Genomic DNA, 26096 nt, shown 5'->3' with positions numbered 1-26096 from the left:
TTCATCTCTAGTCCACACTCCAATTTCATTCCACCTGATGTGCAATTCGGTATCGCGGTAAAGTTCACGCGCAAACAGAGACGAAACAACTGATTTAAGCACTTTCCATTAAAAGCCCGAACACCTTATTTTTTCACTAAAACACAGCAAATGTTCGTGAAGCGTTTGAATTACGTTTGAGAAAAAGTAGTTAGCTTTCTTTACGCTTTTACACAAAGAAGCAGTTGTATTTCGTTTTCGTTTGAACTAGCTGTCAAAGCGACACCGCGATACGAATTTGTGCAAACAGCAGATTTTCGTTCGTCATACCACGTCATACTACGCGTTCGTTTCGAGTTTACCGCTCCCACCCTCCCAGCCTCACAGCGTTCCTTTTGTGTTGTGATTCCTGACCCGACCACGACATGGAATGGAGTTTTTACTGTGGCACAAAATGGTAATTTTAATTGTGTTTTACTGTGCCACTTATCCCAAGAATTTGTGCCTTGTACTTTTTGAGTAATAAGAGTACGATTGTGGTCGGGCTGGAGATCACGGTTCCTGGCCCGACCACAAGCAGATCTAATAAAATATCAATAGTGTGAAGTTACTGATTATGCCAAAAATATGTGTCAAACTGTGCCTATAGGAAACGTAAAGCATTTTCTATTATTTCACAGAATAAATCTAGATTCGGATTAGTTAGTTTTTAGCATGCTCATTTGAACACTTTGATCGTGACAATTACGTCGTCTAGGTGGTCTAGGTAACTTTAAGTAATCGATGTTCACCGATTACTTAAAGATTTCTCGTCCGATTTGAGTGACTCTTTTTTGTTCAATATTAGATACTTGCCATTTGGTCCCATATACAATTTAATTTGGTTTTTTATTTTATGAGCAGTACGTTTCTTGAGACAGACTGGCACCGACTCCGAGAAATCAATCATGGTCATAATAATTGTCCTAATTAAATAAATAACGTAAAATTATTTTTCTACTTTTTAGTGTAGTACTTTTTTGGAGTCAGTTTAATTTTTAAAGTCGGTTTTTTTAAACGCAGTTTATTTTATTTTTGACTTTTCAGTGTTTGTAATTTGAGTCTTAAAAATTCTGTTCGAAAATCATGCTCATAAAATAACTATAAGGGTTCCGTTTTCTATTTTTAAAGTCGGTTTTTTTAAACGCAGTTTATTTTATTTTTGACTTTTTAGTGTTTGTAATTTGAGTCATAAAAATTCTGTTCGAAAATCATGCTTAAAGGCACTGGGTCTCTATCAGAAGGAACTCTAGGGGTGGAATCTCCATTGGCGTGGGTTAACGGGCAAGGAGATAATATCTTGGATTGTTTGACAATCACTTTTCCTACAATTTAACGTTCCACCAAACTCAACACGCTTTCAAAGATAACCTCGCAGCCGCCTGCTCACACTTGACATGACACAACTGATTGACAGTTATCTTTTTCTGCGCATCAGTCGGGTGTTACGTTTAGGAATCACAAACCTTCTGCTCTACAGATTTCTACAGATAACATGATATTAAGATTGGTACTATTAATCATCAATAATAATTTGCAGCATCTGTGTCCGGCGCCGACATGCTCATAAAATAACTATAAGGGGTCCGTTTTTTGCCATTTGGCTACGGAACCCTAAAAACGACTACATTAAACTAAATTAAATTGTGTATGGGACCAAATGGCAAGTATCTACTATCAAACAAAAAAGAGTCACTCAAATCGGAAGAGAAATCTTCAAATAGTCGGTGAACATCGATTACTTAAAGTTACCTAGACGACGTAATTGTCACGAACAAAGTGTTCAAATGAGCATGCCAAAAACTAACTATTAATCCGAATCAAGATTTATTCTGTGATATAATAGAAAATGCTTTACGTTTCCTATAGGCACAGTTTGACACATATTTTTGGCATAATCAGTAACTTCACACTATTGATATTTTATTAGATCAGCTTGTGGTCGGGCCAGGAACCGTGATCTCCAGCCCGACCACAATCGTACTCTTATTACTCAAAAAGTACAAGGCACAAATTCTTGGGATAAGTGGCACAGTAAAACACAATTAAAATTACCATTTTGTGCCACAGTAAAAACTCCATTCCATGTCGTGGTCGGGTCAGGAATCACAACACTTCCTTTTTTATATCTACGAACTTAATAAACCAGTATCGCTTGCTATCTTGGTTTAATGCAATAATAAAAAATATTGCTATAAAAATACATTATTTTTATAGACAGTACCAGTTGATGTGCCTGTGACGACATTTTTTAACGGCCATAGACAGCCAACTCGAAGCGAACGGGTAGTATATACACACGTACGACATCAGGTCGGTGAACAAGCAAGCGGCACAGCCCGCGGCAGGCCTTTTGAATGACCGCTTTACGTTCTTTATAACTATCCAATAATTGTCTCTACTTACTCTATTCTATTAATTCTCTCTCTGATCTAACAATATCATAATAATATGTATATATAAAAATGCGTTCACACAGATAACTAGGATAATAAATGCATAAATTTATCATTAATATATAAGGCGATATTAAAAATTTACACAACAAGATTCAACATTTAAGGTCCCGTTAATAAACACATGAAGTATTCACAAATATAAGTCAACATCATCAATCCTTCGTTGATTCGTATCACCGCAGGCTCCGTCACATTTGGGCTCGATTCCGCTACTCAAGGTGAATGTTACCATTCATCGCTCTTTAATAGTTTCATTATTTTAAATCAGATCGTCGGAATCGGACCCACTGAGCAGATTGAAACCAGCACTTTATATAACAATTTACAAAAATACTGTAACTTTTCCTGGTATTCAATAAGAATTACTGCGTTCAAGCAGACGAACAAGCGAACATTATACAGAAAAGAGGTAGATATATTCACGACACGACACAATCGGAACTTGATATCCGATAAAACTATACAAAATTTGGCAACAGTTAATCGTAAATATTTACATAGGTTACATTATATCTTAATATATTAATTAAAGCGCCTTCGGCGATCGTAATTCAATGATATAAGAGTCCCGTATTGTTGATAAACTCTTTACCAATTATGTATATGTTACGGTTAATGTGATTAATATTCATAGTTTTCACATTTATCACATTGACCGTAACATATACAGCACTGTCTGTAGTGCCAACTTCATAACAATTTTTATAATGTGAAGACTTAGGTTATTAAAGCTTAGATGGATAGTAAGCGAGGAAAAGTGAGGCAATTTTGAGTGGACCATTCTGGCTCATTCGAAACGTCGAAATCATTCGAAAAATTGCCTTTATTGTACATTTTTCACAGTTCATGACAGTGAATGACAATATTTTTGCCTCACTTTAGACGAAGCGCTACTATCCATCTAGGCTTGATTAAACTAAGTGTGAAGGCAGACATCCACTGTTATATTATACACCTTGTATGATATTATCGGCAGCGCGTCTGGCGCAGGAAGAAATATAGGTACAACATTGATGTGTATGCGCGTCTACGCACCTAATACTACTCGCTTATAGTGCACGTAATACTGCATAAAAGTAATACATAATAGTCGATAACACTAAACGAAACATACAGAACGCTCAGAGCACCGACGCAGCGGGCCCATAAGTAAGATGCGCGAACTTGTAAAAAGATCCAAAACTTATCGTCAGTGAACCAGCTCGCCGCGCTGAGGGCCGCGCGCGCGCAGTGGCCAGAGTAGTACTACGAAGCAAATGCTAATTGAGTTACACATAATGAGCTTTAATGTTGTGGTTAACGCCAGAAAATATAATAACCTTAATAGGCCTTTTGTCTTTTAACAGACATTTATTAAAATACTCGCTCGCCGTCCGGGGTTTTCCCGGAAATTATTCGATTTTTTCTTGCCGTAAAAACCATCCTTGGACTTGATTTCAACGAACATTTAAAAAAAGAATTAGTTAAATTGATCCAGGCGTTGTTGAGTTACTTATATGCGCTTTTACCAACACATTTTGCGATTCATTTTTAAATTACAGAATATGTTAAGAAAGTTATAGCAAGAAACTACTTAATATCTTGTATAGAAAACATTGAAATGTACCGCGTCTGCCATCGAGTGGTCTCCTGTCGGCTGTTGGTGACTCGGCAATACTCGGCATTGGCAATCTTCCGCCTGCACCCAACCCTTAGCGCGCCATAAACACAACAAGTACGCAGAAACATTATTTAAATTGTACAGTACAAAATCTTAGTTCATTATGTAAAAATAAAATAGGTAGGTATGTCATCTTAATTTGAATAATCCTAAGGCAAGATATAACACACATAAAAAGCATTATCTAAAACATTGCAATTTCATTTCTGGATCTTAAGTTTTTTTTTCTTAATACATAATAGCGTAGCCTTAAATCGTAACATCGATAAATACCTACGTAAAAATACGATAGCGACATGATTGGGCAGTTTGCGCAAATTGAACACACGCGATAAGGCAGTGCTGGGCACTCCGAGCTCGGCCTCCGGCGCCGCTCGCCGGACATAATAATCATCTCGAGCGTTGCGGCACTACATGCCCATCGATTACAAAATCATAAAACACAAGTCGAGGTCGCCGGTAGCGCCAGCTCGAACATCACAGGGGTCGTTTTATTTGTAGCTTAATTCACACATAGGCTGTATTCGAGAAAACGGCGAACAGTCGGTATCGCCACGCAGATGCGCTCAGCCGGCAGCGTTTCTCGCACATAAGATTTAAAACCAAAACCTACAGTCTTAGATTTAGATCTGTTAGATTCATACGTTCGGCGGCAGCCGCCGACGCCGTTAGTCGCGGGCGATGGGCGTGCTGCAGGCGGCCGAGGGCGCGCGGCGCTCGAGCGGCGAGCGAGGCGAGGCGGCGGCGGCGGCGGCGGGCGGCGCGTCGTCGGCGGTGCGCTCGGCGGCAGGCGGCGAGCCACTGGCCTCGCACATCGACGTGAATACGCTGGAGGAAGACACCTCGCGCACGCACCGCCGTTGTTCGGCTGTATGAATCGGTAGATTAAATTAAGACTTGATTTTTTATAAGTACCTAATTGGGTGACGGTATCTACGGGGACGTGGTCGCTTAGATCTCATGAGAACGTGCTATGCTCGAAGTATTCCAGGATAACCAAACCAAAGTAACCGACATAGCTCGCAGAATTACCAAACTTAAGTGGCACTGGCGGGGACCATGGCTCGTAGAGCTTAATGGATGGCGACCGGCCACAAGCCGGAAGACGTAGTGAGAGCAGACCTCCCACAGGGTGGACGGTCGATCTGGTGATGCTCGCGGGGAGTACCTGGATGAGGGCAGCACAGGATGGGTCGTTGTGGAAATCTTTGGGGGAGGCCTTAGTCCAGCAGTGGACGTCATATGGCTGAAACGAATGAATAAATGAAAATTGTTTGACATAATCAAACAATTATACTGGGTTGCACCATCTTACTTTTTTTTTATGTAACAGGAGGCAAACGAGCAGACGGATCATCATCATGCGCAAACAGAAAAAAAGAGGAATAAATTCCATGCGCGATACAAGCTTTCGGAATTATTTGAACTTTGCATACCTACCTACCTACTTACAATTTTTTTTTTTCGTTTTAGTACAACTGCATTTCAGAATAAAGCTTGTTTTTAAAAAAAAGTTTTTGTTTTAGGGCTGATTTTTCAATCGTCGGATAACTTTTAACTGAAGAATAAGTTTGTCATTTTGGCATATTTCCCATACTAACGGCCGAATACTGAAACACTACTCAAATCTGTCACTCAGCTGACGGGCTCCTAAATTTAAGTATCCTTCAATTTTAAATGGTATTCTCAAACGCCACTCAACGGATTTGAAGCCGTGATCAGCTAAGCAGCTCTCAAATGTTTACATAATGGCAACATTTACCAAAAAAAGTATGTTTTCATTTACACGCTCGGAATTGCATGTCATTATAATAATATTTTTCAATAGCGTTCAGCCTTATTGCGTTCCTGCGATTAGATCTAGGTATTTCCTCGAGGCTCGAAAGAAATGATAACGATGACACACATTATTTACCACTATTTAGGTCGTTTTAGGTATAACAATAGGATTTAAGATACCGCCCAAGCACTCTCAAATTTAACAGCTGCTTAAGACGATTTGACAGTTGTTTGAGTAATGCTTAGCGTTGAATGGCGTTTCAGTATGCGAAAATTCATTTAACCTTTGGCGTGCTATTGAGCCGCGCAAAACTGCATCCGCCAACTGCTACGGTTTTCAAATGATGTTTCAAAATCACAAAATAGTCTTGTCTTAGATCTGAGACATAGCAGTTGACAGAGGTTGCACAGATCTGAGACAAAGCATAGGAGAGGTTAAGTGGCGTTTGAGTGCAACTTAATTTGAGAGGTGCTTAAAAATTGAGAACTGCTCAGATATTGTTTTGAGTATGCGAAATGTAAGTTTAGGAGCTGCTTAACTATTTGAGAAGCCGTCAAATATTTAAATGGCGTTTCAGTATTCGGCCGTTATTCTTTAGTTAAAAGTTATCTGACGATTGAAAAATCAGTCCTTATTATAATTTTTTAAAATCGACATTATAAAGCCTAGATAAATGGTACGTAGGATCTGTTAAAAAGGTTTTACACAATTAAAATTGAATTAATCATAACATACCACTAGTCTGACCTACTTGAATAATAAAAAAGGTTTTAGAATAAAGTATTAATACCAGAATTTATTTTAATGTAATAAACAAATTTATTTTTATTTTATTTTTCTTTATTAGGAAAACATACAGCTTATATTATGATACAGGTTATTTTCGTTAAATTATTCTAGGTTTCTCGAGAACCCTGATATGTGTCAACCTCTAATAAAAGACTATTAATATTATAGTAATGGTTCTTCAACTTCGTAAAATAAAATAAGATTTGAAGTCTGTTCTTTATAAGATTTTAAATTTTGAGATAAAAACATTGATGCGGGTAGTTTATACAGGGTGGCCAAAACAGTGAGGTCTAAAAGAAAAATTTAGATTCCTTACCTCAAGCTAAGGAGTATCGTTTGGAAAAACAACATTTTCCAGTGTTCCAGTGCCATACTTCTTGCATTTTTTGCTTAATCTAGACCATTTTCCGCGCCGAAACCCTTTTTTACTTTTTTTCTAACTTAAACCAATCCCGTGAAACAATTCCTTAAAACCACCCAAGTTCCAAAATTTTGTGGCCCCGTAACTGCCAGTGTTGCCAGGTAATCGAGATGAAAATAGTAAAATGTCATTAGTTTGACTTATTTGCAGGAGGCGTCATCCAAATTTTGGAACAAAAGTCGTTATTTCCATTTTTTACATGTTTTGACCAAATCTTTCAAAGTATGGCAACACTGGAAAATGTTGTTTTTCCAAACGATACTCCTTAGCAAACTACGTAATCGCTCTATACAACTCGACTTTCCCAAATGTTGCAAACTGCCCAAAAATGCATTTGAAAAATCAGAAATCTGAAACTTTTTATAAAATGACCGCTCACTCGGTCGCCATCTTGATTTTCTGGATTTTCGGATTTTTCCCATAATATGGGTCGTATAACCGACCAAACCCCATTTTTGGATTTTTTCTGCCATATCTCCTTCTGTCCGTCCTTAACTTTAAAGACACCCATGTCGAAAAAAAATACTTTTCCCCATAGCTGCAAGTGTTGCCAGGTGATCGAGATGAAAATGGTCAAATGTCATTTGTACGGGAAGTCGTTATTTCCACTTTCGACATTTTTGGACCAAATCTCCGAAAGCATGGCAACACTGGAGAAATTTCTTCACCCAAGCGACACCTCTTGACAAGACACACAAACGCCTCATACAACTCGTCTTTCCCAAATGTTGCCAACTACTCGAAAAATGTCACCTTTCAGTTTTAATTTCACTTTACAAAATTCGACAACCGTCATTCAGGACTCATTTTTCGTAGGCAACCCTATACCAACGTGTTCATAATGAAATAATCTTTATTTTCATTTAAATTTGATTAAATTATCAGACCGGTGCAAAATGCTCTATCAATTTACCTGTTTATACCTGGCAACCCGAGAGTTATGACTGGAAAAGAATAGGCAACCTAACGTTTGCATATTCTATGGGCTTCATACTTTCGATTGGTATGGAGTTTGTTTAATTTATAGTCAAACCGATGAAATATTAAAAAAATATATCTTTTTTTAATGATTAATTAATCATATCCTGGACTAAAATTTATTAGGGAACCCTTAAGCAATATAATTATTGACATGTTAAATTGAATATAAAATATGTTTCATCAAATAAGCATCTCGGTGAAGGTCGTTGTATAGCGGGATCTTATACTATGGTAAGTCGGAGATTCCGTTACATGTTTTTGACTTTCTTAGAGTGAATTAATATTGGGAATCCTCTAAGTTAACATTACGTAGAACAGATTTAGAGCAGTAACTGGACAGAACATGTTTTTATTCTCAACGAGGAAGCTCTTGCCCTTCATTTGTAAAATTTCAGAAAATTTCACCTCCACTGGGAATCAAACCCGGGACCTCTGAAGCTTACCTCTTACCACTTGAAGACAGAGGCAGGTTTGGTTGGAGGGACCAAATATCCCTCCTTCTTATTCTCACTGTAGTAGGTATTTCAAGGGTAATAGTAAAATGTAACAACTGCCTCTATCTTCAAGTGGTAAGAGGTAAGCTTCAGAGGTCCCGGGTTTGATTCCCAGTGGAGGTGAAATTTTCTGCTCGATTTGGTTGGTGGTAGGGTTTGATCTAAGTCTGCCTGGCTAGCAACTCTATTTTCCTAAGTTTGTCACTATAAAAATAATGTTAATATTACTGTATTAAGGCATTTGGAGGTAGGAAGCCATAGTTCCTTAGTAGTTGAAGTTCCCTTCCACCTTCAGCCTAATCATAAAATTTTAAAATATCACAAAATTAACTCTATCTCCTAAACTAAGCACAATCGTATTATAAACATGGGGGCGATTTAGGTACACCTTGATGTAAGGAATTTAAATTTTTCTTTTAGACCTCACTGTTTTGGCCACCCTGTATATTGGATATAAGCTTACACACAAAAAAAACTCACAGTTATAAAGTTGTAGTGGCTTTAAATAAATGACTGAGACGTTTGATGACTCTTAATTAGGCCTTTAATTATGGCTCTTAGAATTGCTTTAGGGCCTTTGAGAAAGCTGGAGACAGCTGGAGACTTGTACATTGTACATACATTGAGAACGCCTGAAAAGCGAAAGTGACAATGTGCGTGACAGTGACAACCTGCACGCGTAGTGGTCGCGGCAGTGTAAAACAACTTTTGTACGCGCAGTGCACGCCGGCGGCACGCGTTGGTTTGAATGAACCTTAACTGACCAGAATTAAATAGATATATGAATCAGATACAACACATAAGTTGAAGATTCCATTGATGTCTTGGTGATAAGAAAAGAACAAGGTCGTAGTCTGAATTTTGAATCTGACTTTTGACTGAATATCGGCCAGAGACGCCCGCCACTTCCACAGACAGGGCTTCCCGAATATTGTCATTTTCAGGGATGCAAGGATGAGGGATGAAAGTAATGTAAATGTGAGCACTGACCGATCATGTTGTGGAGATTGTCGATGACCACCTCGGTGCTGTAGGTGGCGTCCACGGCGCGCTGCAGGAACGCCGTCCACGTGCTCAGCTCCGCCTCCTGCCGGCACAAGGAATACTTTAAGCGCCTTTTGTCATCAAACTTTTTATTTTTAAGTTAAGACGACAGAACACGTTCACAGAATTTTATTATTTTTTCCGAAAGGACATCATCCACGTTTCATATATTTTTGGTCCAAAATCAAAAGTGCCGGCCAACAAAAAAAAAGTGCTGTATTCTGACAGAATACGTCTGCCTTAGCATTTGTTACTATGGCACCAAAGCCGTAGCTCCACTGTGCGTCGAGTACTTCAGATCTAAAAGTCATCGACTATTCATACATTTTTTGTTCAAAATCAAAAGTGTCGGCCAATAAAAAAAAAGTGCTGTATTCTGTCAGAATACGTCCGCCTTAGCATTTGTTACTATGGCACCAAAGCTGTAGCACCACTATGCGTCGAGTATTTGAGATCTAAAATTCATCGACTATTCATACATTTTTTGTTCAAAATCAAAAATGTCGGCCAATAAAAAAAAAGTGCTGTATTCTGACAGAATACGTCCGCCTTAGCATTTGTTACTATGACACCAAAGTTGTAGCACCACTGTGCGTCGTAGTATTTGAGATCAAAGTCAGTCGTTTCATATATTTTTAGAACTCAAATACTACGATGCACAGTGGTGCTACAGCTTTGGTGCCATAGTAATAAATGCTAAGGCGGACGTATTCTATCAGAATACAGCACTTTTATTTTTTGGCCGGCACTTTTGATTTTGGACCAAAATGGATGATGTCCTTTGATCGATTACACTACCTTTTGCGTAGTCTGCGTATATCTACATGAGTTACCGCTCTAAAACCGGTACGTTACTGGTGAATGCAGTGACCAACGTAGGGTGCCATTATCGGGTTCTCTATAGTGTGAGTGAACCATATAATATGTGTAGCTTAGCCCTATCACACTTGCAGGACAGTGATAGCACTGTCCTGCAAGTTGCTGCGTAGCTCCAGTGTGCAAGGCTCCAATGTGTAAATCCCACAGATGACAGAAACTAAAGGGAGATGTGAAAAGGGGGCGGGGCCGGTGTCGCAGCAATAAGCTAAAAAAAGAACACATTGCTCGCGAGCCACGACAGCAATGATGACAGCAGTGACATCATATAGGTATGTCAAACAGTTTACATTACTTACGTAGTAGGTAGTACTAAAGATTATTCGAACGTTGAGTACTGATACCGCAGTGGATAATGAGCACATTCACACTAACATTCATTCTAATTCATTCAATCGCACGTCACTGCGTAAGTGCGTATATGTAAACTAAGTATGTAGTGGTAGTGGTGGTGGTAGTATTACTTAACTAGTGGTATTATGTAGTATGCGAACGAATAGTAGCACTGAATGCAAAGTGTGCATGACAGCATGATACACATTCTTCGCGACATATTGTTTGATAAATCGCTTGGAGGATTGTTCGTGTAGGTAGGTACTAGTAGATAGGGTTGCAAGGCAGAATGTGTCGTCGGACGTATCTCCATCTACCCAGTAATGGACAACAACTACTGGGTAGATAGAGATACGTCCTACATCAAGTGGCAGCAGACAAGGCAACATACAAAAATATTAAAACCTGACATTAGCAGAATCACTGCGTGGCGCAATACCTAAACAAGAAAATACTATTTAAAATCGTTTCAAAATAGTATGTTCTGACTTCTGGGTGGGTTTAGAGTTTGATCAAACTAGGTAAGTATCTAATATAGTAGTATAACTAACTATTCACAACATAATATAAAGTGTATTTGTAATCCCCATGTAAAATCGTACACATACCATTCCGTTAGTGTAATTTAATACCTATATCGATCACACCAACACGCTGACGCCGTGCCATGAGGCCTTGTAAGGAAGCCGCATAAATAAGTTCTCTCCCAGATTCGCAGGACAACTAGGGCACACTTGTGTCCTAACCTTCGAATATTTTGCTCATTTATCGAAATGATGGCCTAGCAGGTGTCGTCGTGTGAGCGGTTACTAATCGCAATCATTGTCTTACGTAACACTTATATTACGTACGAGCGAGCCCCTATATAAAATAGTTCGTCTAGTATTAAAACCGCGAAGAAAGATTTCGTTACGCTTCCCAATATTTTTACAGCTACGTTTCGTTTTGTTGATTTTGAAGAAATGGTTTGATGAGTATTATTGCCATTACAAATTTCTTAAAACTCAGCCTAAATATGAAAACACTCTAATGAATAAGATAGCTGCGCGGAAAAGACTTATGATGTAAAAGTGGGTACCTTGGAAGCCATGCGGTTTGTAAGCCACGAACGTTCCTCTCTTCTTCTGGGTTCCAACGGGTCTCGCACACTCTCAGGCCACAAGCGGCATCTTCCACGTCCTCAAGCGTGCAGCGCCAGAATAAGCATGTCCATTTGCTACATTTGCAAGTAATGCGAAGAGATCATAGCACACGAAGTCAAACAATGCCAACCAGACTATTGCCTTAATTTATGGCATTTTTAAAGAAGAAAAGCAAAGAAAAGTACGTATTAATAAATCCCGCATCTGAAACGAAAAATGGTTGTGTGAGCAACACGTCAACAGGAGGATCGCGTCAACAGGTTATGAAAACACCACCTATGGGATCCAAATACTTACGAAAACTCCTCGCTTATTAGACTTCACTCGCAGTTTTCAGCATCCCAAACCCTCAGCCAAAACAACAATTAGGGAATTCCTGAAAGAAACGATCACATGGAAGTACCACGTACGGAAATACCAAAAATATCAATCCCCGAAAATAAATAAATTTTCTGCCGGGAACTCACCTCATGTGTGTTTAAATTATTGACTCATTATAAAATATTCATGGATGCATGTTGCATCGCACGATGAAATTAATACGGGATTATGTCAATATTGCGGCTGCGCACCACGACCAAATAAAATCCAAAGTGATTTGACAGATCATCTGACAATCGCGAGACGACGTTTCGTTTCACCAGCGTAATAAATAAATGGTATCAAAAACCATACTGCAAAACAATTCCTGTACCGTGAGAGAAGTACATCTAAAGAATGCTAAATGAAATACTGGAGATTGAGATAGTTAAGAGTTTATTGCTATATGTCGTAAATTACAATGTTATGCTAATGCTAAGAATGACGTGTGATTGCTATGAATGCGATGAAAGCACTGATTTATTGAACGGAATTAGAACGCACAAACGGCGGAATTGCTGACGGAATGATTTGAGTGTAATACAATATGTACACCGTACAATGAAGAATGTTCACTAATTTTGTTTTTTAGCTTTCTGTATTCTCTGTTAAAAATAAAAAATACACGTGAAAGAATTATTTCGATACGTCAATTAGTTTCCAAGATATTGAATTTTAAAAGTGCGGGCGGCGGCCGGCCCGCCATTTTATGCGTGTGACGTCATATTACAGTGACTGGCTCATATTTGTATGGGTGGAATCTTGCAAGCTGAATTAAGACCCACTTCCAGGCAACCGATTAAGCTGAAATTTCGCAAACACATGTGATTTGGATGACCATGCAATATTATGATGACATGAAGCTGATCTGATGATGGAGCTGGAAGGTGGTCATAGGAACTCTATAATAAAACGACTTAAATGCATCGAGTTTGGGCTCGTTCGTTTTGTATTGATGAGTATTTTAATTCTATATAGTAATCAGGGTCTAATCATCATCGAATTATGGCAGCTTGATGGAGCTGGAAGGTAATTCGCAATAAAACGACACAATCGCATCAAGTTTGGGTTTGGTTCAATTTTAATTTCTGTGATGGGTCTGGGTGTTAATATGTATAATAAGTTTGTATTTACAAAAAAAAAATGTATTTAAGTATGTTTATATCCGTTTTCTAGTGAGCGGACACTGTGAATGTACGTCACGCGGGGTCACGTGACCGTCGGCGGGACTCAATATTTAAGCGAACTTTGAATGCCTATAAAATCATAACTACTGGGTATTTTTGAATGAAATAAAAACTAATGTATTTGTAAATGTAAAAGCTTAACTGTAACATAGGTTTCAAGTGATTTTGCATACCTAGTAACATTCTCTCAATTCCCAAAACAATGAAAATAACCTGTTTAAAAATAGAATTAGAAAAATAAAAACATAAGGAAATATTTAATTAAAAATACTTTGAATCGATATCTCAACGATACCGACCGAATTACCGAACCACAAAGCAATGAGCGCAATTTATTAGAAATTATTTTCCAATCATACCAATAGATGTCATTAGTGGTATGGTATCTGAAAACCTAATAGGTATCTAGTAAGGAAATCAATTCACAAAAAACAGCTGAGCTGCAACGTTACACCATACCCCACGTTGGGCGCCACTGCGCGGTTGAATTTTTACCTGGCGGCTTGGTGACCGGAGTTGAACCGAAACGATGCAAACGGAAAAGGTGGTTAGTGGTGCCAATCTCGAGGGACTCAGAGTCGTATAATTTAGGTTCGGTTTGGTAAATATTACCTATTTATTCATCATCATCCTTTCATCCATAGGACGTCCACTGCTGAATGAGCTAGTGTCTCAGTTCATCTCCCCGAGTAGGCATCGAAAAACAAAACACGCGTGGCGTACCCGCCGGCGCGGGTTTAATCCATAAGGGATTCACATATTCTTTACCCATTGTAAAAAAATATTTAGTATGGAAAGAAGAAAAGATACGCGTGTGGTGCGCTAGATGGTGAGTGACACAGTAACTTCTTGTAGAAGTCAGTCCTATCGCTTCGGCACCTACTGATTACTGACGAAGCTGCGAAGGTATGTATGTAAACGAAACAGTACTTGACTCTTGAGACAGGCTAAATTACACCATATTGTTGACAAAATTGCGTTTAAATATTTTCGCGAAGAAAACTCTCTGTGCTAGTAGTTTTGGCTCCAAGCATCGATCAATGATCAATAGGTCAATGGTATCTTAAGCTCATGGTCCCCGACCGCACCGAGTGTTCACGACACGACAGTCTAGACAGCACGGGATCAGAGGCGCGTGCGATGTGGTGATGCGTATTGCGTACGGTCGGTTGTAGCACGCGCGCTTATTTATAGAGATGATGGTCACGGCCACGGCGCGGGTCGCTGCACGCGCGCGAGCCTGCCAGACCGCGCGGACCCTGCCCTAGCGCCCGTCTCTGATAGCACGAATAAATATAGCTATGACCGCGCGGGCTTCCGAGCCGTGACCTCCCGGGGTAATTGAGACATCCCATAAACTTCTACTATTCATTTGATTACCTTACACTTGCCTTGACCGGAAGTAAACAACTTCAAATAATCTACATTATGTAATTATATCACCACTATTTTCTAATAAATAAGCAACTAATATGCTTGTGTTAAAATGGGTACAACTGCATGAGGATTTGTGATGAGTGCTGCTGACAACGCCACTCTTGTGGCGGAGTTTTGAGCTGATACTGTGTAGATTTGTTGTCGACACGTTAAGAAGAAAAATGAGTGCTAGCTTAACGGATATACTACTTATACACGGTGTTACTTTGCATTCTTGCCATATTTACAGAGGNTATTGTTACCTACTTTTATCTCTGTGAATATGGCAAGAATGGAAAGTAACACGGTGTATACTTTTTAAATACATACTTAACATAGGTACATAGTAACACTCAGACCTGTCAATGAAATGAACCACTACTACACCAAACGGCCGATATTAGCCGATATTATGTTACTCACCTATTCGTAAGCGTGATTAAAGTGTCCGACCGAAAATTGATTTTTTTAGCCGAAAACGTAAAAGATTTAGGTCGGGTTGCTACATAATAATATCTCTCCAAATGTGTCCCATATCTGCCAAATTTCAATTTGTTTTTGATGAAATATCAACAACAACTTTTCCGTGTGAGGAAAAGGACAACAAATCGCAAATGCGCTGCGTAATAAAAAACGTAAGCGACAAGTCGGATATCATTTAGTTATTGAAAAACCAAAACTACTTAAATATAATAATTTTAACAATATTTAGAATCGGTTATTACCTTACCAATACACAACATTTGGGATTTAAATATTAGCCTATCTGCTTATACGAGTAAAACGAAAGAAAAGAGTATTAGAAGGATCATTTTTTTCTATCGAGAATATTGTTTCCATTTATGTTTCGGCTTTAGTGAAACACTTTATTTATTGGTCAACTATGACGTATAAGAAAAAAAAACAAAAGTTAAAAGAAAAGTAGGATTAGAGGTTTTTTAAAACGATAAATATTCGCGAGGCATCGCTTTAAGTAAAATCTTCTAAAACCGTAGATATTTTAACCAAAATCATATTTAAATTTTGACAGTTGATGGACTGATTTGGATAAGGATTGATTATACAGATGTTAAGGTAAAATGGGCGAACTTGTATTTTTAAAATGATCTTACCTATACACCCACGAAGTTTGTCTAACCTTCCGGCAAACACCCTGTATAAATAATATTTTCCTAGAGAAAACTTTATATTTATCATAAGCTATATTACCAATGTGATTTTAAATCGGCGAGGTGACGGTAGTCCATTAAAGTAAGGCGCATTATAGTGAGATTGTATGATAATGATGATGACAGCGCGTAATATGATCATAACGAGTGAAAACATTGTAACCTTGAGGCTTCAGCACTCTACTCTCACTTCCCGAGTTTGGAAATAATAAGCTTAATGCAAAAATATTTTTTATATTGTAGGTACGAAAGTCCAAATTTGACAAGTGGCTCATCCCCGCGCACATTTTTTATGTTTTTGATTTAGGTAATCCAGTCACAGCCTGGAATTATGCCTCGCTCTTTCAAGAACACGACATCTCCTTCAGCCACCCCGGCCCCCCGCTATATACGCGCCTGACTACATTATTCGAGACTTGTTGCTAAAATTTAGCAACTAAATTTAAGAATATTTAACAGCTAACTCTTAGTGTAAATAAGATTCACTATACCTATCACAGCAAAACTTAACTTTCTAATACAGTTTTAGCAGGTCCTTGGCCTATGAGAAAGCGAGGCGAGAACCCAAAAAGAATCAAATATGATCTGAACCGGATAGATAATAATATGATCATCACCATCATCATCATCATTTCAGCCACAGGACGTCAGCAGTGGACGTAGACCTCCTCCCCCAATGATTTCCACAATGGCCGGTCGGTGGCGGCCTGCATCCAGCGCCTTCTCACTAATAATATAAACATCTCATTACCTGCTTCGTTAATTAACACATACATTATTTTAGACTAAGAGCTAGTGAACGCCAGACCTACGTCATTTTACAATAGCTGAAAGTTTGTCAGCATATGCTCCCAATGTAGGATAGAATGTTGGTGAATCATGAAGTTTGGGTCATCGTGGCTTTGGCAGCTATCCTAAAAAAACTGTCTGGCAAGGAGTTGGAACTGTCAAATCTATCTGGCTGATGTGGAAACAACTTCTAACCAATACCCAAACATTATACAAAAAAATCAGATTTTATGCTATAACGTAAGTAGAATTACAGTCTATTGAATATACAGAAAAAGCCACCGTAAAAGTTAGGATTACGTTATACGTTATAAAAGCTGATTTTTATATAAAATATTAGGACAATAATTAGACTAGCTCTTAGTCTATTTGGTTGGAAGTGGAACGCAAACATTAACTCACGCGTCCGCGTCGCAGCAGACAGCGCATCGAGTCACACATTTACGCAAAATCAATACGTGTCATAAGGTACAACAAATCAGTGACGATCGCGAGCGATATCGCCGACACACTTCTCATCGCTCAATTTTGACACAGTATATTTATCTACTGTGGTTTTGAGGACAACGCCGATGATAATATATCGACTGTTATTGGAGCAGTATATGTATTGCTTTATGAGGCACATTATAATAGAATAGAAAATCAAGTGGACTATCATCATACTTTTTGTAGTGACTTGGTGGAATACATCGGTGTGCAGACAGCGCGGGCGGGCGCAGCCCCTACGCGCTTTCACTCTCACGCGCAGCCCGCGCCGTCCCTGCACCATGCTTAATCCATCATTATTAGAAAGTAAATTTCCATTTATACCTATGCAAAATCCTGATCAAAGTACTTTTTACGTGCCATTGTCTGCGCTCGTGTACTAGGCATTGTTACACATTTTCCGTTATATTCTGCAATGTTGAACAATGTGTGGCCTTTGTGCTTGTGGACGAAAACTGTACAAGGTACCCAATCTTTATGTTTAAAACTGTATTTCATAACCTACTAGTCTGTTGATATAATTAATTATGTATGATTCAACAAAAACCTATTGAAAATACTCGAAACTCGAAAAAAAAGGTTACTTTTTTAAAGCGACACAAGCTTTGCTTAGTGCGGTATCCGCTAGATATAAACTGGCAATAAACGTTTTATTTATTTATTACTAGCTGACCCGGCGAACTTCGTACCGCCTTAGCGTAGAGATTTTCTTAATATTTTTTTCCGTAAGAACCATCCTTGGACTTCCACAAACATTTAAAAAAAAGAATTATCGAAATCGGTTCAGCCGTTCACACGTGATGCCGTGACAACGCGAAACGGGTTTCATTTTTATATATATAGATTATTATTAAAAACAATGATAAATTTTAAAAAAATCTATGATTTATACAATACAGGTTAAAATTGCAAACAGGTGCCAACAATTTTAAATTACATAGTTCTAAGTACAGAACAATAATAACTTTATTGTAATTATTTTTAATCGTTGTATTTTACCTTACGTTTTAAAGGATAAAGGCTTATTTGTGCGCACCATCCTACTAATATTATAAATGCGAAAGTTTGGATGTCTGGCAGACATAAAGGCCTATTCAGACCTAAGCGGTATTCGCTACCGTCTGCGGCAGAGAAAACCCAGTGGGTATGCGGTAATAATACTGTTCAGACCTAAGCGGTATTCGCTACCGTCTGCGGCAGAGAAAACGCTCTAGCCGCGGTACTTGATACTAAATACCTGAGCGAAACCCGCGCGGTATGTACCTCTACCCACAGCGGCAGCGAATATCGCTCAGGTCGCTCTAGCCGCGATACTTGATACTAAATACCTGAGTGAAACCCGCGCGGTATGTACCTCTACCCACAGCGGCAGCGAATATCGATCAGGTTTGAATAGGCCTTCGGTACTTTCGCTCAAAATAGGTGAAACTAGACCTATTTTTATTGACAAAAAAGAGAGCAAAAAATTTTTGACATTTTTTTTTATAGAATGTTTTTTCTTCCAATTTCTTCTTGTAAAGAAAACGTAATAACTTTTAAACTAAGAGGTAGGATTTATTGCAACAATATCTATTTTAACGGTATTGTTGCAATAAATCCCATGAAGTGATAATTTTATAGTAAAAATGCAACATAATAGTTTAAAATATTAAATCTGCATTTTAATTCGTGATTTTTGGTTATTTGATAAATTTCTCCAAATAATGCCCCCATAACAGGTGGTTTTTATTACTTTGTGTTATTCTTTATCGTATTACCTATGTAAAACCAAAAATCGCATGTCTCTATCCCTATCACAACGTTTGCAATGCAAAAAAACGTTCACTAAATTGCGAAAGCAAATTTAATAATTGAAGAAGAAAAATATGTAGCAGCAAGAGGGCATCGACATGTGTAGCGGCCGGGGCGGCGGGCATCGGTATCCATCACAGGCCGCCGCGCCGCCGCGGAGAGCCGGGCGCGTGACCACGCGCGGCACGCACCGCGGTCGTCGACTCTACCAGCGACAACGTCCGTCAAATGCAACAAAAAGCGCAAAACCCCATTCAGTCGACTATTAGAACTTCGAGCAAGTCTGGCGAGGGACACTAAAATAACTCGCATAAACGAAAGTCGAAACCAATGACGATTATGGTAGTACTATTATTACTCGCGGCGGGTAGAATGCGAGAGACCTACCTATTACAGAAGTATATTACCACAAAATATTACGGACACATTTTCTTTAGTCTTTAACAAACTGGGGAGCTAGAACTAGCCTGTACGATCCTATTAATATTATTAATGCGAAAGTTTGGATGTCTGGATGTTTGTTACTCTTTCACGCAAAAAGTACTGAACGGATTTTGATGAAACTTTACAGTGTTATTGTTTATAACCCTGATTAACATACAGGGTGGAAACGATAAGTGATCTCACTCGATTATTTCTAAACTATACAAGATATCCAAAAACTGGTTACTGATCCTGAAAGTGCTTCACGAGCTATTTCAAACGATATCAGTAATAAGTTACAGAATTAACTGGATCTATCCGAAAATTCAATGTTTTCAGCCTCCATACTAAATGTATGCCAGCCGAACAATATTAGAAGTGTTATTTTTTTTATTAAATAAAAAAGTTTAAAGAGAGAGAGTCTTAAAGAGAACTTGTTGTGCATTCTTATTTAAAATTATTCATGGAAAACATTGATTTTAGGCTTTACTTGCTATAATATTATCAAGACATGAGTGCCATGACTGTGGCAGTACTAAATGTTTGGAAACTGGAAACCTTAAATTTTCGGATAGATCCAGTTTATTTTGTAACCTATTATTGGTATCGTTGGATAGAGCTCGTAAAGCACTTTCAGGATCAGTAACCAGCTTTTGGATATCATGTATGTACTATAGTTTAGAAATAATCGAGTGAGATCACTTATCGTTTCTACCCTGTATTGGCTATAATTTGTGACGATATGTGACCAACTAAATTTCAATAAATAAATAAATAAGACGTGGGTAAAAAGCGCCATCTATCGTCATTGGTAAAAAATAAAAATCTACAGCGCTGGACAAACAATTTTGACGTTTGGGAAGCCGTGAAACGCCATCTATCAACATCATTAGTAATTAAACGAGAATCACGCGTACGAAGTCGCGGGCGGCCGCTAGTTTATTATAATTTTGATGCATTATAATTTTGATGCACATCTTCATATTATTAGAAACGTGTTAGTTTAGATTGAGATTTATTAAGTTTATTTTTATGTATCGAGCGGAAATTACGTTTTTAGGGTTCCGTAGTCCTGACAAGGAACCCTTATAGTTTTCGATATGTCTGTCTGTCCGATCCGAGGTTTTGCTTGGAAACTTTTAGCACTAGGAGGTATGTATATTAATCACGCCGACAAAACGGTAAAATAAAATTTTGGAAAAAAAATTTCTTTGGGTAGCTCCCCTACATGTAAAGAGTGGATGAATTTTTTTTTTCATCTTCTACCCCATCGAGTGGGATATCGTTGGATAGGTCTTTTAAAATGGCTTAGGGGTTTCTAAGACTATTTTTCCATTTTAGGGATATGTTTGCAAATTATTAAAGTTTAAAGTGCCAATTTTTGTTCGAGTAGGGCGTCCCCCCCTCTAAAAACTAAACTGTTGGCTTGAAAAATCTAAACTGTTGGCTGTAAAAATTCGTAATAATACTGCTTTTCATGAACTTTCAAGGAAAACTATAACGGTTAAAATACACCTGTTAGTTTAAGAGTAAAAGTCATTTAACTCATGTATTATAAAATTCCTTAACTATACAAGGTGTTAGGTAAATGTGTATATGAGCCGACACTAGCCCATGTTAACATGGTCATATAAATGGTATGGTGAAGTCAGAAAATGGATTAATGGATATCTTCATTTTAATTATTTTAATTTTCATACAAATCGGATTTTATAAAGTTTATTTTGTATGAAAATTAAAAAAAATAAAATGATGATATCAAATTTCTGACTTCACCATACCATTTATATGCCCATGTTAACGTGGGCTAGTGCCGGCTCATATACCCATTTACCTAACACCCTGTATAGTAAAAATTCCTTAGAAGAAAATATTAAAAGTGACTAGATGAAGTAATTGCTTGCTTCTGAAATACAGTGTGAGTCACGTTAAAGTGTACATATGAAAATAGATGAAACTAGACCTATTTCTATCGACAAAAAAGTGGTCAAAAAATTTTTGAGATTTTTTTTTAATTTTTTATAGAATTTTTTTTCTTCCAATTACTTATTGTAAAGAAAACGTAATAACTTTTAAACTAAGCGGTATATCCTGATAAAATAAAAACAGTTATAATGCTAAATAACAGGCAATACTAAAAAAATACATAAAATATACAAAAAATGCCAACAAATAATAAAAAATGATACTTTTTGAATAAAATCTGCTTTAAAATTCGTGTTTTTTTGGTTATTTGATAAATTTCTCTAAAAAATGCCCCTATAACCGGTAGTTTTCATTACTTTGTATTATTCTCTATCGTATTACCTTCGTAAAACCAAAAATCGCATGTCTCTATCCCTATCACAACGTTTGCAATGATCGTTTGAACTAAGCCCCTCCGGGCGCGGAATTCAACGCTTCGTTAACAACGAAACTGAAAATGGCTCTAGATTTGTAATTTTGATAAAGACAAGTTAGATTTCAAATAAAAACAAAATATTTCGAAGTAAAATAATCATTTTAGTTAAAATTAAAATTGTCTCTACCTGTAGCGGATAATAATGTTGTGGCAGGCCTTTGTTCAAACGATCATAGCAAATGTTGTGATAGGGATACAGTCATGCGATATTTGGTTTTACAAAGATAATACGATAGAGAATAATACAAAGTAATAAAAATTACCTGTTATAGGGGCATTTTTTTTAGAAATTTATCAAATTACCAAAAAAACACAAAGGACAATGACCAAAAATGTATGGAGTGTGGTCCAAATGTCCACCACTAATGAGACCTATATTGGCTTATAGTCCATTAAATAGAGATTAACTTTCAGTGTGGGACGAAAAAAAAAAAGCTGTCAGTAAAAAGTTATGACTGAATGAAAAGTCATGTTTTTTTACTGACAGCTTTTTTTTTTTCGTCCCACACTGAAAGTTAATCTCTATTTAATGGACTATAAGCCAATATAGGTCTCATTAGTGGTGGACATTTGGACCACTTTTGGTCATTGTCCTTTAAAAGCAATTTTTTTCAAAAAGTATCATTTTTTATTGTTCGTTGGCATTTTTTGTGTATTTTATGTATTTTTTTAGTATCGCCTGTTATTTAGCATCATTATTGTTTTTATTTTATCAGAATATACCGCTCAGTTTAAAAGTTATTACATTTTCTTTACAATAAGTAATTGGAAGAAAAAAAATTCTATAAAAAATTAAAAAAAAATCTCTAAAAATTTTTGACCTCTTTTTTGTCGATAAAAATAGGTCTAATTTCATCTATTTTCATATGTACACTTTAACGTGACTCACACTGTATATTGTGTTAACGACGGACAACTACGGAACCCTACACTGCGCGTGGCACGACACGCACTTGGCCAATTTTTTTTATGCATAACAAGGCAGTGTTTGACCACAATCGCAACTGATGTTAAGTGGGATGCAGTCGATGGCGTTACGATGATTGTAGCTTAGCTGTTTCTATAACTGTCATTAAAATGAAAATGAATGAAATATTTTATTCCTACATACCTACCTACCTATTAAGTTTATGTCGTTTTTGTATACTTCATTTTTTGAATATTTACATTTAAATTATTGCAACTTACCTATTCTAGTACTGCAGACAAGACAAGGCAGTGTTATGTTACGGTAAATGATAAATGTGAAAAATATGAATAATCGCCGGTCATTATGAATAATTACCTCATGATTTAGTAAATGTGACTAATATGAGATCATTTACATATTATGTGTGTATAAAACTAAATAGGCGGCAGGGCCACCCCCGCCGCACCTGAACCTATTTTTCACTTTAAATCAAAACGATGTGTTATAGGCATTATGGCAAAGTAATGTCAGCAAGAAACAGTCCAAACTCCTTATATTAATATATGATATCAAAACGTTCAAAATGTGAGGCTGTACCTACATGAGCGCTGTACACGAGCCGGTGTTCTCTTTTATGATATTTGTTAGTATTAAGGTTACATTTTATTTTTTTACGGATCACCTGATGGTGATACATTATGAAATAATCACTGATATATGTGATTAATTTATCACTTTTACCTCGCCTGTCGGTAATTATTCATAATAACCGGCGATTATTCATAATTTTCATTTATCACTTTAACCGTAACATTTATATTATTTTTCACTGAGATTCAAGTAGGTGGTACTAATTTTTCGAAAGTTACTCATTTAAAGAGTCATAGGTTACGTCACGCTTATGTAGATTTTTTACTTAGAAGTAACGTCACGCGACATTTCAACTCAATTTAGTATTGTAATTATTGGATTATGAAAGAAATGAAAAAAAAAAACGTGTCCATTATTTTTTTATTAAACAAGGTCCACGCGTACGAAGTCGCGGGTGGCTGCTAGTTATTAATATTATAAAGTGAATATTTATAAAATGAAGAGTAACTTATTATAATTTGCCACAAAAGTAAATATTTTCGTGTTTCAAAACACGCTGTGTGTCGTCCGTTACCATCTAGAAGCCGCTCCCCGCGTTGAGCTCCGTTAATTACATGTCTGGGTATAGGTTCGGCAGTGGTCAAGGGTCAAGGAGGTGCAATGCGTCGCCGCGCCGCTGTAATTGATGTCGCGCTAATCAGAGGTGCGCCACGAACGGGAGACGCAGGCGATGAAATCACACGGCCGCCGCCAATTATCCCTCATCGTCCAATTGAGCCTGCCGGCCTTAATGTCTTAATGTGATCCGCCTCCGTCCCTCTGGCCTCTCCGTCAGATTATTAAGTTCTTTCACTAAGTGTTTGTCATTGTCCACATTAACGCACACGGATGATGACTGGGTAATGAAATCGAAATTATATTTAGTCCGTTAGACTGATAATTACTAATGATGTTCATAGATGGCGTTTCACGGCTTCCCCCGCATTAATAATTTACGAACGTCAAAATGTTTTGTCCAGCGCTGTAGATTTTAACCAATGACGTGAAAGCAAACCGGCTTCCTGATCCTCCGATCCCTCACAACTCACGTTACGCAGCAGGCACTGAGCAAGTAATCACTTGACAGCAGGTAATCTCACGTTCGGGCAAGTAGGTAACCGTTATCATTCCAAACAAAAGAATACTTATTCTCCAAATTTAATCGGCAATAACAAACACAGTCGATAACAAGCATTAACAAGTTTCACACCATCAACGCGCGGAAAAAAGTAATGTCATCTGTCAAAACGTTATGTCAAAAAAGAAAATAAATATTGCCAATGATAATATTCTCCATAGACTATGTAACATTATCTTATAGACGATAGATGGCGCTTTTTACTTATTTATTTATTGAAATTTAGTTTGTCACATATCGTCATAATTTATAGCCTATACATACAGTGTGTCCGGGCATGTAGTGATCAAACTTTAAGGGCGTAATCTATGGACCATTTTATCGATGAAAATGCTTCAAATTTGGGGCTTGACCCATTTCTCGCAAAATTACGAGAATTTAAGTTTTTAATTTTCAGTTTTCACCTCTTCCTTCATAAACAAGTGATAGCGTGGGTAGCTTAAACACTAATAAGCAAAAATTTCATATCATGCGATAGCCAGTAAAATTATCTAATAGTAGAAGTAGAAAACTTTTATGTTTTCTACCCGGGTGTAAGAATGGATTTAATAAGAAATAAACATGATTTTTTTCACTTATTTTTCAGTTATTTCCCAACACAAGAAAAACCAGGTCGTTAAGGTATATTTTATTTGCATTGTATTATTAGTATTTGAGCTATTCTACAAAACGAATGTTTTATTAGTCTACGTCAATTAGTTTCGACGTAATTGTTGAACAAAGATACCCCTTCCCAGCGGTTTCCATAGCGCACGCGACATGCGAAAATGCACTGCCTGAAAGAATCACACAACCTGTTCCGATTACAAACTAGTAGTAGAATAGTGACGTAGACTAATAAATTTACATTCGTTTTGTAGAATAGCTCAAATACTAATAATACAATGCAAATAAACCATACCTTAACGACCTGGTTTTTCTTGTGTTGGAAAATAACTGAAAAAGAAGTGAAAAAAGTCATGTTTTTTTAAAATTAAATCCATTCTTACTCCCTTAAAATGTATGAAACTTGTGTCTGTTTTCTACTTCTACTAGTAGATAATTTTATTGGCTATCGCGTGATATAAAATATTTGCTTATTAATGTTAAGTTACCCACGTTTTCACTTGTTTTTTAAGGAAGAGGTGAAAACTAAAAATTAAAAACTTAAATCCTCGTAATTTTGCGAGAAATGGGTGAAGCCCCTTTGGTGACACTTTGGACCCCGACATCCAGAGGGCCCTGATTGATTTCCGGCTTGCCTTGACGGGCCAGGTAGGAGTGGAGTTGCAAGAGCAGACCCTATGCTCCAGGTTGGAAGTGTAAAATGTCATAACACCAGGGGCATGATCTTGCGTCCCGCAGTCTCACTTCTCGACAACCTTAGCCGTTCACACCAATGTTGCTGTCCTCACTG

At 37.5% G+C, this 26096-nt stretch overlaps 1 protein-coding gene across 1 annotated transcript in view; it reads right to left on the bottom strand.

Annotated features, from left to right (window-relative positions):
* Positions 1-3289: 3289 nt before the first annotated feature.
* Positions 3290-26096, bottom strand: part of LOC114352965 (uncharacterized) — a 32283-nt gene continuing 9476 nt past the window's right edge. Inside the window, exons 3-4 of the mRNA XM_028304744.1 lie at positions 9593-9689; positions 3290-5005 (exon numbers count right to left, since the gene is read on the bottom strand). Of these exons, the coding sequence (XP_028160545.1) occupies positions 4806-5005; positions 9593-9689 (297 nt within the window). The 3' untranslated portion in view covers positions 3290-4805. The remainder of the gene's footprint in view (positions 5006-9592; positions 9690-26096) is intronic.

The sequence above is a fragment of the Ostrinia furnacalis genome, unplaced genomic scaffold, assembly GCF_004193835.3.
Source record: "Ostrinia furnacalis isolate ACB-3 unplaced genomic scaffold, ASM419383v2 OfSCF1491, whole genome shotgun sequence".
In the NCBI taxonomy this organism is placed as follows: domain Eukaryota; kingdom Metazoa; phylum Arthropoda; class Insecta; order Lepidoptera; family Crambidae; genus Ostrinia; species Ostrinia furnacalis.
The sequence above is the reverse complement of the archived record's forward strand: the minus strand, read 5'-3'. Positions and strand labels throughout refer to the sequence as shown.